This window comes from Myxocyprinus asiaticus, chromosome 33 (genome assembly GCF_019703515.2).
Source record: "Myxocyprinus asiaticus isolate MX2 ecotype Aquarium Trade chromosome 33, UBuf_Myxa_2, whole genome shotgun sequence".
In the NCBI taxonomy this organism is placed as follows: domain Eukaryota; kingdom Metazoa; phylum Chordata; class Actinopteri; order Cypriniformes; family Catostomidae; genus Myxocyprinus; species Myxocyprinus asiaticus.
Window position 1 is genome coordinate 873,918 of NC_059376.1, and position 14,894 is coordinate 888,811.

The 14,894-nt window shown below is 39.7% G+C and overlaps 1 protein-coding gene across 3 annotated transcripts in view; it reads right to left on the reverse strand.

Annotated features, from left to right (window-relative positions):
• LOC127424011 (cyclin-dependent kinase 11B-like) overlaps window positions 1-14,894 on the reverse strand; it is a 41,440-nt gene that overhangs the window by 26,164 nt on the left and 382 nt on the right. For 2 of the 3 annotated variants that reach the window (XM_051668771.1, XM_051668770.1), the window contains 7 exons: window positions 13,358-13,473; window positions 11,688-11,815; window positions 11,188-11,335; window positions 10,788-10,927; window positions 7,872-8,012; window positions 5,066-5,161; window positions 4,057-4,179 (listed from right to left, as the gene is read on the reverse strand). In XM_051668771.1, the coding sequence (XP_051524731.1) occupies window positions 4,057-4,179; window positions 5,066-5,161; window positions 7,872-8,012; window positions 10,788-10,927; window positions 11,188-11,335; window positions 11,688-11,815; window positions 13,358-13,413 (832 nt within the window). In that variant the 5' untranslated portion in view covers window positions 13,414-13,473. Of the gene's footprint in view, window positions 1-4,056; window positions 4,180-5,065; window positions 5,162-7,871; window positions 8,013-10,787; window positions 10,928-11,187; window positions 11,336-11,687; window positions 11,816-13,357; window positions 13,474-13,914; window positions 14,046-14,894 lie in introns of all 3 variants that reach the window. The other variant, XM_051668769.1, reaches the window with a different exon arrangement.

The window sequence follows — 14,894 nt, forward strand, 5'->3', positions numbered from 1 at the left end:
AGGTACACCTCTAATTCAGTACACCTCATATCAGAAGCTAATTGGCTAACTGCCTAAAGGCTTGACATCATTTTCTGGAATTTTCCAAGCTGCTTAAAGACACAGTTAACTTAGTGAATGTAAACTTCTGACCCACTGGAATTGTGATATAGTCAATTAAAAATCTGTCTGTTAACAATTGTTGGAAAAATTACTTATGCACAAAGCAGATGTCCTAAATGACGAGTTTTAATAATGTTGTGCGCTACGTTCAGGAGCGGGTTTGGCTATTAGGAATAATTATCAAAGATAATTATTAATTATTAAAATCAACAGAACATTGATTAGAAACAGTGTTAACTTTTTAATCCTTTAAATCAACAATCATCAAAGATAACCATCAATTATCAAATTCAATAGAATATTAATAAGGACTGATATCACCGGGGCACCACCCTGGAATCAGGGACTAATAACCAGACAGTATAACAATATAGGATTGTTCTCTTAGGAAGGTCGACATCCGGAGAACATCGACATTCAAAAGGAAAACATAGAAGGCTTGAATCCGAGCACTGACATCCCCTGCCAGCCCATTACACAGGTGTATGCAAAACAAACCAAAACACTTCTCTTTAAAGTATAACAAAGTTCATTGATGCAGTAATATCAATTAATAATCAATACAATGTAGTCAATAAACTTCTGACTTCCAACTACAAACTAAACAGTAACATGATTAGATATGGTAACAAAATAAGCCTATAATACATGACGAAGTTGTGTGTGTGTGTGTGTGTGTGTGTGTGTGTGTGTGTGTGTGAGTGAGAATGGTTGTGTGTGTGTGTGCGTGCACGCATGTGTAGGACGTGGCTCTCGTGGAGAGTATGTCACGCAAGATTTCCTGCAAGAGAATATGGCCGCAAATGTGGGCGGAGAGAAGCCGGTTAATGGCGTCTGCCTGTTTAACGTGTCTCCGCTTGTACGATAACTTAGGGGCAAAGTTGAGCTTTATCGGCAAGTTATCTACTAGCCAAATGTGTGTGCGGGTATGTTTGTGAGGGGTCGCGTGTGTGTGCGGTTAGTACGAGAGAGAGAGGGAGATGGCACCGAAGCCTGTTTCGCGATCGTGGGAGAGAAAGCAACTGTTTGTTTCACTCAGAGACGCGGTGAACGGCTTGTAAACCGTCCCGCGGTCTTTGGTTCTTTAATGGATAAACTCAGTGTGCCGGTCTCACCCACGATGGTGGAAATACACAACAGTCCAACATGGTACGGCGGCTGATTCTCGGCGGGCTGGTGGAGAAAACAGCGAAGTCGACTCGGTTGAAGGAGGAAGAGAAATCTATCTTCACTTCTGCAGGCAAATGGGTGAAGATGCAGATTGCTCATCGGTCTCCTTCGGATCCGTTAGCATGTTCGGTGGAACACGGAGAAATCTCAACTCGTCCAGCGAGATGGAGATTGTATGGCCAAAGTTCCATGTCGCATGGTACTTCCGTGTGCAACGAGGTTACACCTGAGAGCAGCAATGAGCTGCATCTAGACACTGCACGTAATGTTGCTGGAAGCAAAGCACAGAAAGATCTCAGAGGTTTTTCTACTCCCAATGACGTCACGGTTGAGGGCGCGTTCTGTCAGGCGCCTCATCCAATAGAAGCGGAGAGTTCGATCCTTAAGAATTTCACACATAGGTGTAAAGTCAGCAAGGCTACATGGGATTTGTAGTCTGTTTTGGACTCCCTTTGTTTGATTGTGGCGCAGTAAGGTTTTATGACTGTATGTAGGCCTCAGTCAGGCTTTACGACTCTGTGTAGGCCTGCCTTTGTCTTATATCTGAATACATGAGGCCCAACGATAACGTCAACCTAAGTGCATGTAAATTTCTGACTTTAACTGTATAGCTGAGACGAGTTGAAGTAGTTAAAGGTACAACCCAAATTGTCGAAAGCACAGGAGAACTTTAAGCTAAAAACATCAACTGCATTTAGACGAATTTAGCTCAGGTGCATCGAATTTCACTGGATCATCTTTGAGATGCATCTATACTTTGATTGGAATCCACCGGTGACAAATTCAATTGATTGGACATGATTTGGAAAGGCACACACCTGTCTATATAAGGTCTCACAGCTGAAAATGCATAACAGAGCAAAAACCAAGCCATGAGGTCAAAGGAACTGCCTGCAGAGCTCAGAGACAGGATTGTGTCGAGGCACAGATCTGAGGTAGGCTACAAAACAATTTCAGCTGCATTGAAGGTTCCCAAGAGCACAGTGGCCTCCATAATTCTTAAATAGAAGTTTGGAACAACCAGGACTCTTCCTAGAGCTGGCCACCCAGCCAAACTGAGCAATTCGGGGAGAAGGGCCTTGGTAGGAGAGGTGACCAAGAACCCGATGGTCACTCTGGTTGAGCTCCAGAGATCATGTGTGGATATGGGAGAAACTTGCAGAAGGACAACCATCACTGCAACACTCCACCGATCTGGGCTTTATGACAGACGGAAGCCTTTCCTCAGTGCAAGACATAAAAAAGCATCTAAAGACTCTCAGACTGTGAGAGACAAGATTCTCTGGTCTGATGAAATGAAGATTTAACTGTTTGGCCTCAATTCTAATCATCATATCTGGAGGAAACGAGGCACCACTCATCACCTGCGCAATACCATCCCAACGGTGAATCATGGTGGTGGTAGCATCATCAGGGGTGTTTTTAAGTGGCAGGGGAGACTGGTCAGGGTTGAAGGAAAGCTAAATGCAGCAATATACAGAGATATCCTTAATGAAAACCTGGTCTAGAGTGCTCAGGACCTCAGACTGGCCCAAAGGTTCACCGTCCAACAGGACAATAACCCCAAGCACACAGCCAAGACAAGAGTGGCTTAGGAACAATTGTGAATGTCCTTGAGAGGCCCAGCCAGAGCCCGGATTTGAACTCAATCGATCATCTCTGGAGAGACCTGAAAATGGCTGTCTACCGACAGTCCCCATCCAACCTGACAGATCTTGAGAGGATCGGCAGAGAAGAATGGCAGAAAATCCCCAAATCCAGGTGTGCAAAGTTTGCCGTATCATACCCAAAAAGACTTGAGGCTGTAATTGCTGCCAAAGGTGCTTCAACTAAGTACTGAGTTAAGGGTCTGATTACTTATGCCAATGTGATATTTCAGTTTTTTCTTTTTAATAAATTTGCAGTTATCAAAAATCTGGTTTTTGCTTTGTCATTATGAGGTATGGAGTGTAGATTGATGTAAAAAAATAAATAATTGTAAGCATTTTATCATAAGGCTGCAACATAACAAAATGTGAAAAAATTAAGGGGTCTAAATACTTTATGAATGCACTGTATGTTGACTGATCTCGACTGAGTGAAGAAATTAACCAAAAAGTCACAGTAGGTGGAGCTCCAGGTCACACCCACGATGATGTGGACCAATTCCAGTAAGAAGGTGTTTAACAGCCGCTTCAAAGTTTTCTTATAGATGTGCACTAGCTAGCTCATTCGAACCACTGCAGCTAACTCAAAAACACCTTTGTTTTGGCCAGATTCTTTTTTAAATGACATCACAACATTTGTTCTTTGATTTCGCTTGAAGTATATTCCTTTAAAAGGCACAATAACACATAGTCCTATATATTTAAAGAATAAACACATTACAGTTACATTTGCTATGTTCAGAGAAGGTCGTGCAGCATAAAAACTGAAGACAAAAAGGAAAAAAAAAAATTTATGTAATTTATATAGTAACATTTTATATTTTAAACATTTCTGTACATAATGTATAGCATAAAATCATGCATTTTTCAAATGCAGGAAATAAAATGACGCTTTAAGAAATATTTAACCAATGAATCTATTATGAAAATAATCTTCAGTTGCAGCACAAAATCTTGAATCAACAATTCTTCCCCCAAGTAATACAGTTTATTAGTTTGTAGGTGATATTGTAGACTTGGCACATAAAGATGCAAATGCAGGCGATTTTAAAGCCAGCTTACAACGCAGCTTATCCGATCTGATTTCAGAGCTGGACTGGAACCTACTAATTCGGTGTGTGTGTGTTTGCACACTAACCTCCGCTCTGTATGGAGGCCTCAGAGTCTGATGCTGTTTCACCATCTTCATCTCCTTCACTCTGACTGCTGGACTCCTCTTCATCATTCTCCTCACCATCATCCTCAGAGCCCGAACCAGAGCCTGACAACACACACACACCTAAATATGAGAAATAACTGTTGCTGAGGAAAATAAATGTGATTTGGTTCATTTTTAATAGGTATGTCTTCTTAACTTTTATGTGACTCAACAACTAAACCAGGTCAATGACTAAAAAAGGTAGAGAACTAGGGGTGGGAATCACAAGGTAACTGGTGATACGATATAATATCGATATATAGGTCACAATACGATATTATTGCGATTATTTTTGGTGTATTGCGAGTCAAAACTACGATATATTGCAATACTTCACTCAATGTTTCTCATTCGTCTTCATCTGACTTTCCAAATCAAATGCATTGTTAAATTCATATAAAAGTGCCAGTTTACAAAACAAGGCCAGTTTATTTCCTAATATCGATGTATAACGCAAAGCCATAAGCATATAAGACCATAATAGCTCCCAATTTCTGTTAGGTCAATGTAGCTAGTCTTTCTAAAAAATAAATTATAGTATTTATGAATACAATAGTAGCCTAAACACTTAAAACATTATTGATTACAGCACAATTTCAATACACAAAATTACAGTATATTTGATTTCATCTAAAAGGTTTTAAAATCGTGATACATTTTAGTAAGGGAGGGTGATTATGTGTAAAGCATGATAACTGCACCTTCTAAAGGACTGCTGTTGAATACCTAAATCAATTTGGCAAAGAGAAAACATTTTCCCCATCAACACAATATTAATGTGGAAAAATGTTAACAATACTATTGATATTTGGCGTGCAGATATCAATAAAATATCACAAGGAAAAATATCACGATACTTTAACATATTGATATTTGTTTCCACCTCTATCAAGAACCCCTGCACTAACCACATCTGATCAGAGAGAGAGAGAGAGAGAGAGAGATGTACCCAGTGATGACTCTGGTGTGCAGGTCTTCCTCTCACTGTCACTAACGTCCTGTAGATCAGACAGCAGATCTTTATCATCGGTCTTCTCCTCTCGCACTGCAAACACAACAACACAATTCATATCAAAGCTGAGGTGTGCCACTTCTGTGCCACTAACACCAAACACTCTCTCCCATCTGCAATCGGTCAGACAAACAAGTATTTCCGCCCCAAACTCACTCCAGTGCTGGAAAGGTTGGGATGCTCAAATAAGATTTTTTTTTTGCCAAATACTGACTTGGACAAAAACACATGTATCCTTCAAAAGATCTTGTGATCATGTTCCACAAACACTTTTGAGATGGCTTAATGTTAGTAAATGATGAGAAAATGATCATTTTTGGGTGAACTATTCCTTCGAGTGTGTTTTGCACTAGGTGCTTGAAAGCAACATACACATCTCTGCTAGAGAAAACAAACATTTGTGCAAACTGGACTTTTGACTCCAAATCTTATCAGTACTGAGATACAGCCTATGAGACAACCAGCCCCGGTCTCCCCTATCCTAACATCCAATTTCATAAGTACAGGATTCCCACTCTTTTCAAGGCACAATTATCCAGGACATTTCCAGGACACTTCAGGCTCCCAACAAGTGAAATATTTAAGCAAAAACATTTGCTCCATTTAACTCAGGCTTTTATTTTGCCATTACTGTGTGTTTTTGACTAGTTTTTCCACAGTTCACTACATGAAAAGCTGTGATTTAATTAAACAAATACATAGTCTGTATGTGCTGCACACTTCAGTCTGCTCTGCTCTCTGTCATCTCACAAACACAAGAGTGCGTGTGATGATCATGATGAGGTGTTTTCAGTGTATGAGCGGCTTCACACATTTAAGCGCACGTCACTTGCAGATTATAAATTGAAGTAAATTAGATTGTGCATTTAAAAATTCATTTTTTTGTCTAAATATGTCATATTCCATGATATTCTGCATTTTACAGCTAATGTTATTTTTAAGATTAGATTCTGTGATTCAGTCCGTGTTTTCCACACTACCTGTGGTAACTGCGGTATAAGCAGACCCTGATCATTTAATTATTGAAAATGTGAAAATTAATTCACATCCCGAGGTGTGAAGTCCAAATCACCATGATGCCAACTCAGGGTGCGAGTTCGTTTAAAAAAAAAAAAAAAAAAATCTGTGGTCCGACCATCATCGTTGTGTAAAGTTTATAATTCAAATGTTTTTATGTTTAACACAAGAGTAATTTTGGACGAAAAAATCTTCAATACTTAAACAATTTCATCAGAGCAAAGCAGAGATGACAGCAGATGAGCAGAGAAAGTATGTGACAGGGATTTGTTCATGACAGTAAACCGTTGATGTTGTTTCACAATGCGCAGCCTGCGGCAGTGACAAAACGATACAAATTTGTGTATGTGACTCCTATTCCGAATCCCAATCGTTACCATGTTTTTGTACATGTAACGAAAACCTTGCTAGCAACACAGTCAAACAGTTGTATTATACTAAAATATTTTCCAGGACATTTAGGTATGGTTCTAATTTTCCATGACTGGAAAACTACATCACAAAATTCCAGGTTTTCCAGGACACGTGCAAACGCCCTGAAGTAATCCAAAATATGATCTAAAGGCTTCTGGTGAATGAATTCAGTCAATTTCCTGTGCTCCTTTCTATTTTACCCCAGTATTGGTTATTAAAGCAGTTACAGACATTAACTGGGCTCATTTCCGTTTACAAATGATGAGATTATGAGGGTAATTTTAACCATTTTACTTGATGAAAATATGACGAGAAATAAACAACACTGCAAGATCTTACCAATGCACTGACAATGTTTTAGTAGAAGAAAAATCTTATGGAATAAAACCTTGTTTATTCAAATAATCCAGTTTGAAGATTGTGAGGATTTTTTTTTCGTTTAAGCTGCGTGTCCAGAGATGAAAGCACCGATCCCTGGTGAAGCGCTTTTATAATCACCTATTTTCAAACGCATCAGATAAACAAGCCTTCGACAGAATAAATAGATTATTACAATTTACATCTGCAATGAAGCAAACACACAACAGAGCTTGAACAGCTCAACTTGTTGAAAGAGTATTGTGAGGATTGCCTCGTGCATGAGCCCCAGTAAACTGAAGCACTTTTTAATAACCCATTTTCAAACGCGTCTTTATATATATATATATATAGCCCATATGCAGTATGAGCTTAATCAGCTATATCAAAGACATTAATATAATATAACTTAAATCTGTGAATCTATGAAGGCAGTGAATGCACAACAGAGCTCGAGTTCTCGAAAGAGCGCATAAACAGGCGCAAGCTCATTCTTTTAATGTCGTTTGTTGACATGTTATCACGAATAAACTCTCCAGTGTGTTAGTTTGTGAAGGAATTTAGGAATTGTAACTTCAGTCGGGGACGAATGGACATGTAGTTGATCCACTTGTGGTGTGCATTTGGCTTTAGTATCTTGTGAACACACCGTTACCAGAACAATACGCAAAATCAAGTCTCTAGAAAATGGCAAATGAATGCGCCACTATAATAAATAATCCCCAATACAGTTACTAAAGATCTAATACTTTATTATAATCATTAAATGCCATCATTTCAGGAATTTATTTCAAGTTTTTGTAAGGTCTTTTATGTAAGTTGATATGTTAATGTCACGTGCATAACCGCCGGTGGCACTCTAAATTTAGACCTACCACCAAATGTAATCTGTTGTGGTTAAACATGTTCCTGAAATGTGGTGAATGTGATATTCATGTTATGTTGAGTGTGTAACCTGGTCTCTGGCATAGGTCACTGCTCTCTGCTTTGGGCTCTCTCGGCTGGCGAACAGGGCTGCGACTGCGACTGCGGTGGCGAGACCGGCCCTTATCTGCATACTCATCACCAGGAACTCCTCTATGGTGAGACACGGGCCCTGAACAAACACAATCATTCACATACCGTCATAAGATGAGAACCACATTCTGACATATAAATATGTGTCTCAGAGTCCAGCACATACTGCAGCATATTTTGGCCAAGAACCGCCCACTTACACAGGAAGAGACCATCTGACTGACATGTAAAACGGCCAAACACAACAAACCGTGGTTTACATGTCTGTCAGAATGTCTCTTCCCGTCTAAATGGGTGATTTCTTGTTTGTTTGGTTTTTTTACATGACGTTTCAGGGCAGGTAAATCTGAAATCGGCCATAACTCTGGAAATAAAACAGATGCGCTCAAGGAAATCATGTTTACTTGCCACTACATTAACTGCCGATTTAAAGTATTATCTGAAGTATTTAATGTGAGCAGTTGAAATATTCAGTCCTTCATAACATTATTGTGTCAACAAACAGGATTACTCTGAAAGACTCAACTCATTGCAGCCATCATAAAAACATTCAGTCCGGGAACCAGAAATCTTGTGCATAGCAAATGGTGCTGCAAATTTCAGAAATATCCTTGATCAACAGTCATGAACGTTAAAGAATGAACAGAATACAACAAGTTTCTAAAAATGTGACCAAAATGTGTTAATTTGTATGTGCAAGCACACAGAGTTACATGTTATAAACAGCTGTGGCTTATTTGTTGTATTTTTTTCACGAAACATATTACTCAAATGATTATTAAAGCAGATGCTCCAGATTAAAACAAGCCCAAATACAACATGATCTGATGTGTAGATCTTGAGGTGACCTTCACGGAGCGACAGTATATGCCGAGCGGCAGAAGGGAAGTTGGCAACTCTTTCACCTAATGCCTGCCGCATGCAACCTCTGTCAGACTTTTAGTGCTTAGATGAAGTCAAAATTGAACCAATATGTTTTCTGAATGCATGTTACTGGACTTACTGTGAATTGTGATTCATTCATGCATACAGTTGTGCTCAAAAGTTTGCATACCCTGACAGAAATTGTGAAATTTTGGGATTGATTTTGAAAATATGACTGATCATGCAAAAAAAAAAAAAAAAAATAAAAAAAAACTGTCTTATATTTAAGGATAGTGATCATATGAAGCCATTTATCATCACATAGTTGTTTGGCTCCTTTTTAAATCATAATGATAACAGAAATCACCCAAATGGCCCTGATCAAAAGTTTACATACCCTTGAATGTTTGGCCTTGTTAAAGACACACAAGGTGACACACACAGGTTTAAATGGCAATTAAAGGTTAATTTCCCACACCTGTGGCTTTTTAAATTGCAATTAGTGTCTGTGTATCAGTAGTCAATGAGTTTGTTAGCTCTCACGTGGATGCACCGAGCAGGCTAGATACTGAGCCATGGGGAGCAGAATAGAACTGTCAAAAGACCTGCGTAACAAGGTAATGGAACTTTATAAAGATGGAAAAGGATATAAAAAGATATCCAAAGCCTTGAAAATGCCAGTCAGTACTGTTCAATCACTTATTAAGAAGTGGAAAATTCAGGGATCTCTTGATACCAAGCCAAGGTCAGGTAGACCAAGAAAGATTTCAGCCACAGCTTCCAGAAGAATTGTTCGGGATACAAAGAAAAACCCACAGGTAACCTCAGGAGAAATACAGGCTGCTCTGGAAAAAGACGGTGTGGTTGTTTCAAGGAGCACAATACGACGATACTTGAACAAAAAATGAGCTGCATGGTCGAGTTGCCAGAAAAAAGCCTTTAATGTGCCAATGCCACAAATGACAATACCTTGACATGCCTCTCAGTTTCTGGCACACTGTAATTTGGAGTGACGAGACCAAAATAGAGCGGTCACAACCATAAGCGCTATGTTTGGAGAGGGGTCAACAAGGCCTATAGTGAAAAGAATACCATCCCCACTGTGAAGCATGGTGGTGGCTCACTGATGTTTTGGGGGTGTGTGAGCTCTAAAGGCACGGGGAAAATTGATGGCAAGATGAATGCAGCATGTTATCAGAGAATACTGGCAGTCAATTTGCATTCTTCTGCACGAAAGCTGCGCATGGGACACTCTTGTACTTTCCAGCATGACAATGACCCTAAGCACAAGGCCAAGTTGACCCTCCAGTGGTTACAGCAGAAAAAGGTGAAGGTTCTGGAGTGGTCATCACAGTCTCCTGACCTTAATATCATCGAGCCACTCAAGGGAGATCTCAAACGTGTGACCTGGAGGCATTTTGCCAAGACGAATGGGCAGCTGTACCACCTGCAAGAATTTGGGGCCTCATAGACAACTATTACAAAAGACTGCACGCCGTCATTGATGCTAAAGGGGGCAATACACAGTATTAAGAACTAAGGGTATGCAGACTTCTGAACAGAGGTCATTTCATTTTTTTTCTTTGTTGCCATGTTTTGTTTTATGACCTACAGTTGAATATGAATCCCATAAGAAATAAAAGAAATGTGTTTTGCCTGCTCACTCATGTTTTCTTTAAAAATGGTACATATATTACCAATTCTCCAAGGGTATGCAAACTTTTGAGCACAACTGTATATGTTTTTTTGGTAAAATCTTTTATCAAAATGTCATAACTTGCTCTTCCGCTGATATGACTGACTCTTCTCCGCTGATGTATGCGAGACTGCAGCCAACAGTCAAATGTTTTGTCAGTTTTAACTCCACGCCTTCAAGAGAATGTCATGTACACAAGCCCAGCGCAGAGATGATGGGCAGTTTTCCTCCCAAAACCCTGATTTCTGAACAGCATCTGATCTGTGAGCGTTTATTGACGTCAGAGTGATGTACCTTCTCTGCGGGCGTCTCTCTCTTTGCGACGCTCCTCTGCTCTCCTCTCTCTCTCCTTCAGCTCCCGCTGCTCTTTCTGCTGCTGTTCACGGAGCTTGCGCTCTCTTTCACGCTGACGCTCCAGCTGCTCCAGACGATCTCTACAGGATCGCACAAATGCTCAGAAATCACACTCGGTTCATGAAGAATTGAATTTAGTGCTTCATGGTAAATTGATATGGTGTTAGTGTATTAACACACTGTATTTGTGTGAACAGCTATGACAGGGATTAGTAACAGACACACTTTTCATCAGGCATTACAAACAACTACCCATTTCTTCATGTCATCAAGCTGAACGTTTGAGATTATAATGTAATTTACATGGGACTTCACAGCAATCAGTGTGTGTGTGTGTGACCTCTCTCTGCGTGAGTGAGCTCTGGCCTGATCTCTCCGTTTCTGTCTCTCGTAATCTCTGCGAGTTTTGCTATCATCCTGCCACTGTCTCTTCCGTCTGTCGTTTTCCCGCTCTGTCTCTTTCTCTTTTGCGCGTACATGTTTCCCCCCTGAGAAGACAAGTTCAGGTCAATCCATTAAATACATACAATAATAGTACAACCTTTTAAGATCAAAACTCTTGGGGAAAGTGAACCACTTCAACTCTACAGGAGCATACTGTTTTAGGTTTAAAAATAAAAATGGACCATAACGTTTGTTAAGGTCATATTCCTTTTGGTTTGGATCAAATGTTTAAACATCTGTTGCTTCTGTTTTTAAGGAGCATACTGCTCCATCTATTGGTTAGATACATTATTATCATTGGCACTATCAATGAAGTACACTGTGTTTTGATCGCTGGTGGCAGTTCACTCAAAGCACATGCTGATTCATGACATCAGCATTAACATAATGATTTACCTCCTTCTGCAGAATGGCTCCTGTGCCGCCTCTTATCTTTTCTCTTCTCCTCTTTTCTGTGGTAGGATTTGTCTTTTCTGGCCATCTGCTGTGGAGGTTTGATTGCCAGAGATTCATCCTCCTCTCCTCTGCAGAAACACAGTCAATATCAGCTGACGCAATCAAACACAGCAAACAGCAGCAATTAGAGATGAAGGATTGAATGATTCTGATTCCTCTAAACGATTCCAATTCCACTGATGATTCTTTTAGGACTTTTGAGGAGGAAATAAAGAAATATGAAATGCCCTCAGCAGTCTGTTCCTTGAAGATTTCAACAGAACAGATATAACAAAATAAATACATTTAAAGGGTCATAAGACCTTATAAACACATTTTTGGAGATGTTAACAGATACGGATGTTTTGCACATTATGTAAACAATGGGAAAAACAGTGCATTTTTAGATTTGTTTTAGTCATTTACATGTTGAATCTGAATGTGATGTATTAGTGGCCATATACGTCACAGATTCAGAGCATCTTTAAGTTTATTCAATTTTGTAAAAAAAAAAGGGGGTTTTTTTTTTTTAATGGTTGAACTATATCCCTTTAAATTGAAATGTTTACTGCACACTACTCTAACTGCTACACAATAATCTAAACTGCATAAATTTGCCAGAGTACAAGAAAATCGAATGGCTAAAGGATGGTCAGAAGCACGCTTTGTAATGCATTTATTTATACAGTACATCGATAATTAGAACATATTATATCATGAGTGATATATCGACAGGACATTACTGACTGTGTGTGAGGGCTGCACCCGAGGAGAGCTACACAACGTTGCAGTATTTTAAATATTTATTACTATACTTAACGATTTAAATGGCGATTCATTTGTTGTTGAGCATTTTAAACCATTTACAGAGCAACACAAATGATTCACGATTTAAAAGACATATTTCAAGATCAATGCATATGAATTGGCAGGACACACAAATGATGCATCGAGAAAACCAATGAATCAATCTTTACACACCTGTTGCATAAGACCAACCAGTCAGAAATGACACTGATTTAAGTACACATAACATGGGAACGGTTCTTAGTTCATTTTGCGTTGGACTTGCGGTTCAGTAAGTGAGTCAGACTGATTCACTAAAAAGAACCAGCTCATAGGAGTCATTCATTTGGGAATCGGATTACACTGTATATTTCGTGCTGTAGACCCTGTAATAGTGCAGGAGCATCCTGGAATATAAGCGCAGTGACAGAACAATGCACGTTTGAGAGCCGTCACCAGAACTGTAAGTCATAAAAACCATTCCATTCCAGTATTTGTTTTTTTAAACGGAACAGCTTCTGAATCAGAACCAGTTCTTGGATCCCAACTTTAGTGACAACTGCACACAAATGTGCTGTTGTTTATGATCAGCTACTGCGATTATTACAATACAAGCAGTTTATAAGGTGACAGCACAGGGTTTAACCCCTGCATCAGAGTCAACGTATTGTTGACTGATAAGGAAGCATGACCACACTGAGCTACCTGTGCGCTACTTTGATTAGAGTTTTAACCATAGTGATAACCGTCAAAAAAAAAAAAAATGGCCCAATTTAGCTGAATTCACCTTCACATCACAATTGTGGGACAATCAAAGATAGGAGAATATGAGAGCACTTCCAAACCTGTCTTCAGTCGAGTCTTCCCGTGTATAGGTTGAATTACGTATGGTTATTTCCATCCTGTGGTCCCGTAGTTCTCCTTCCTCCGGAGTGTCCCGTTTAGATTCCCGATCATCCGTCTGTACCACAATAACGCAAAGAAAACAGAAAACATTTGACTGCGAAAAACACTCCATTATCCTTAGATTCGCAGATTAACCACCATTGCCTGATAACTATACACCCGATTACTGAAGTGGTCATTCCACCTAGTGTCAGCTCCAAAATCTCCCAACAGCCTTTCAATGGATGCTAGTTTTGAGCCACATGAACTGACGTCCATAGCAGAGCATCACACTCCCTCCACAGGCTCGTCTTCCAGAATGATCATCACGTATTCATCTGCATTACATCGGACACCCTGCCCTCTAGACATCACGATTGGTGTCGGCCAAACCAGAGGACCGCTAATTATCATATCAAAATTGTCAGCTGCTTTACTAACATGAAATTGCATGAATTGTTTTATAATGTTGTTCTACAGTGAAGTCATTTCCCATCCCTGGCTTTGATTATCTTACGTTCTTTAGTCGTTTAGGGTCACTCTTCTCTTCCAGCTCTCGTCGGCGTTTCTTCTCTTGTAGGATCTCGTCTAACGTTTTCACTTTCCAGGTTTCCTTTTCGTCCCCCATCAGCTCCAAAGCACCTCCCTCTGAAGACGACAGGAACATCTTTACTGAAAGACTTTCATGGTTACAGGTGCATGTCAACACGCTTTGTCGCTCCTTGGTTTGAAAAGTGTCCACAAAGGAGAGACTGAAACCCTTCAGCAAGCTCAGGACGGTGAAACACAAATGGAGCTGATTGCAGCAAACGTGTTTAGTTGCATGGTTTGAGACTTATGACCTATTCATAACAACATATTTCAACTCTTACAGCTAATAATATTCCTTGAAATGTACATGTATGCATACGACAGATGCTTTTATCCAAAGCAGCTTACAGTGCATTCAAGGAATATATCTGATCAGTTTGTGTGTTCCCAGTTGAGCTCCAGGAACTGCATGAGAAGTGTTGACAAATAATCCCAAAAGTATTGGACGATCTATGAGCACGGTCAATTAATCAGCCTATAATGAGCTCTTTTGAGACGATCAATCATATTAATGTCAGTCTGATTAACCCTCATTTCTGGTCTTCCTTTCGTTTTGGGGTCCCAGGAGCCATAAAGCAAGCACGTTTCAGTTTGCTATTTCAGGGTCCATTTGATCCAGCAAGTACACACAAAGTAGCACACACACCACTTCATCACTTTTACAACACAAAGCAGAATAATGCAACATTTTTCATAGCTGTTCTTATATTTACACATCAATAACAAAACAACACCAAGATGTCCACGTGTTCGTTTTCTGGACATGTGCTATGGTAGTACACGGTAATCATGCAACCTCTACAGCACTTTCCTGTCAAAAAATGAATAAAAGTCATGAAGTTTGGCCCTGACGTTGAGTATTACGTGCGTTATATTAAAGGAGGATTAATCACAATACAAGATAAA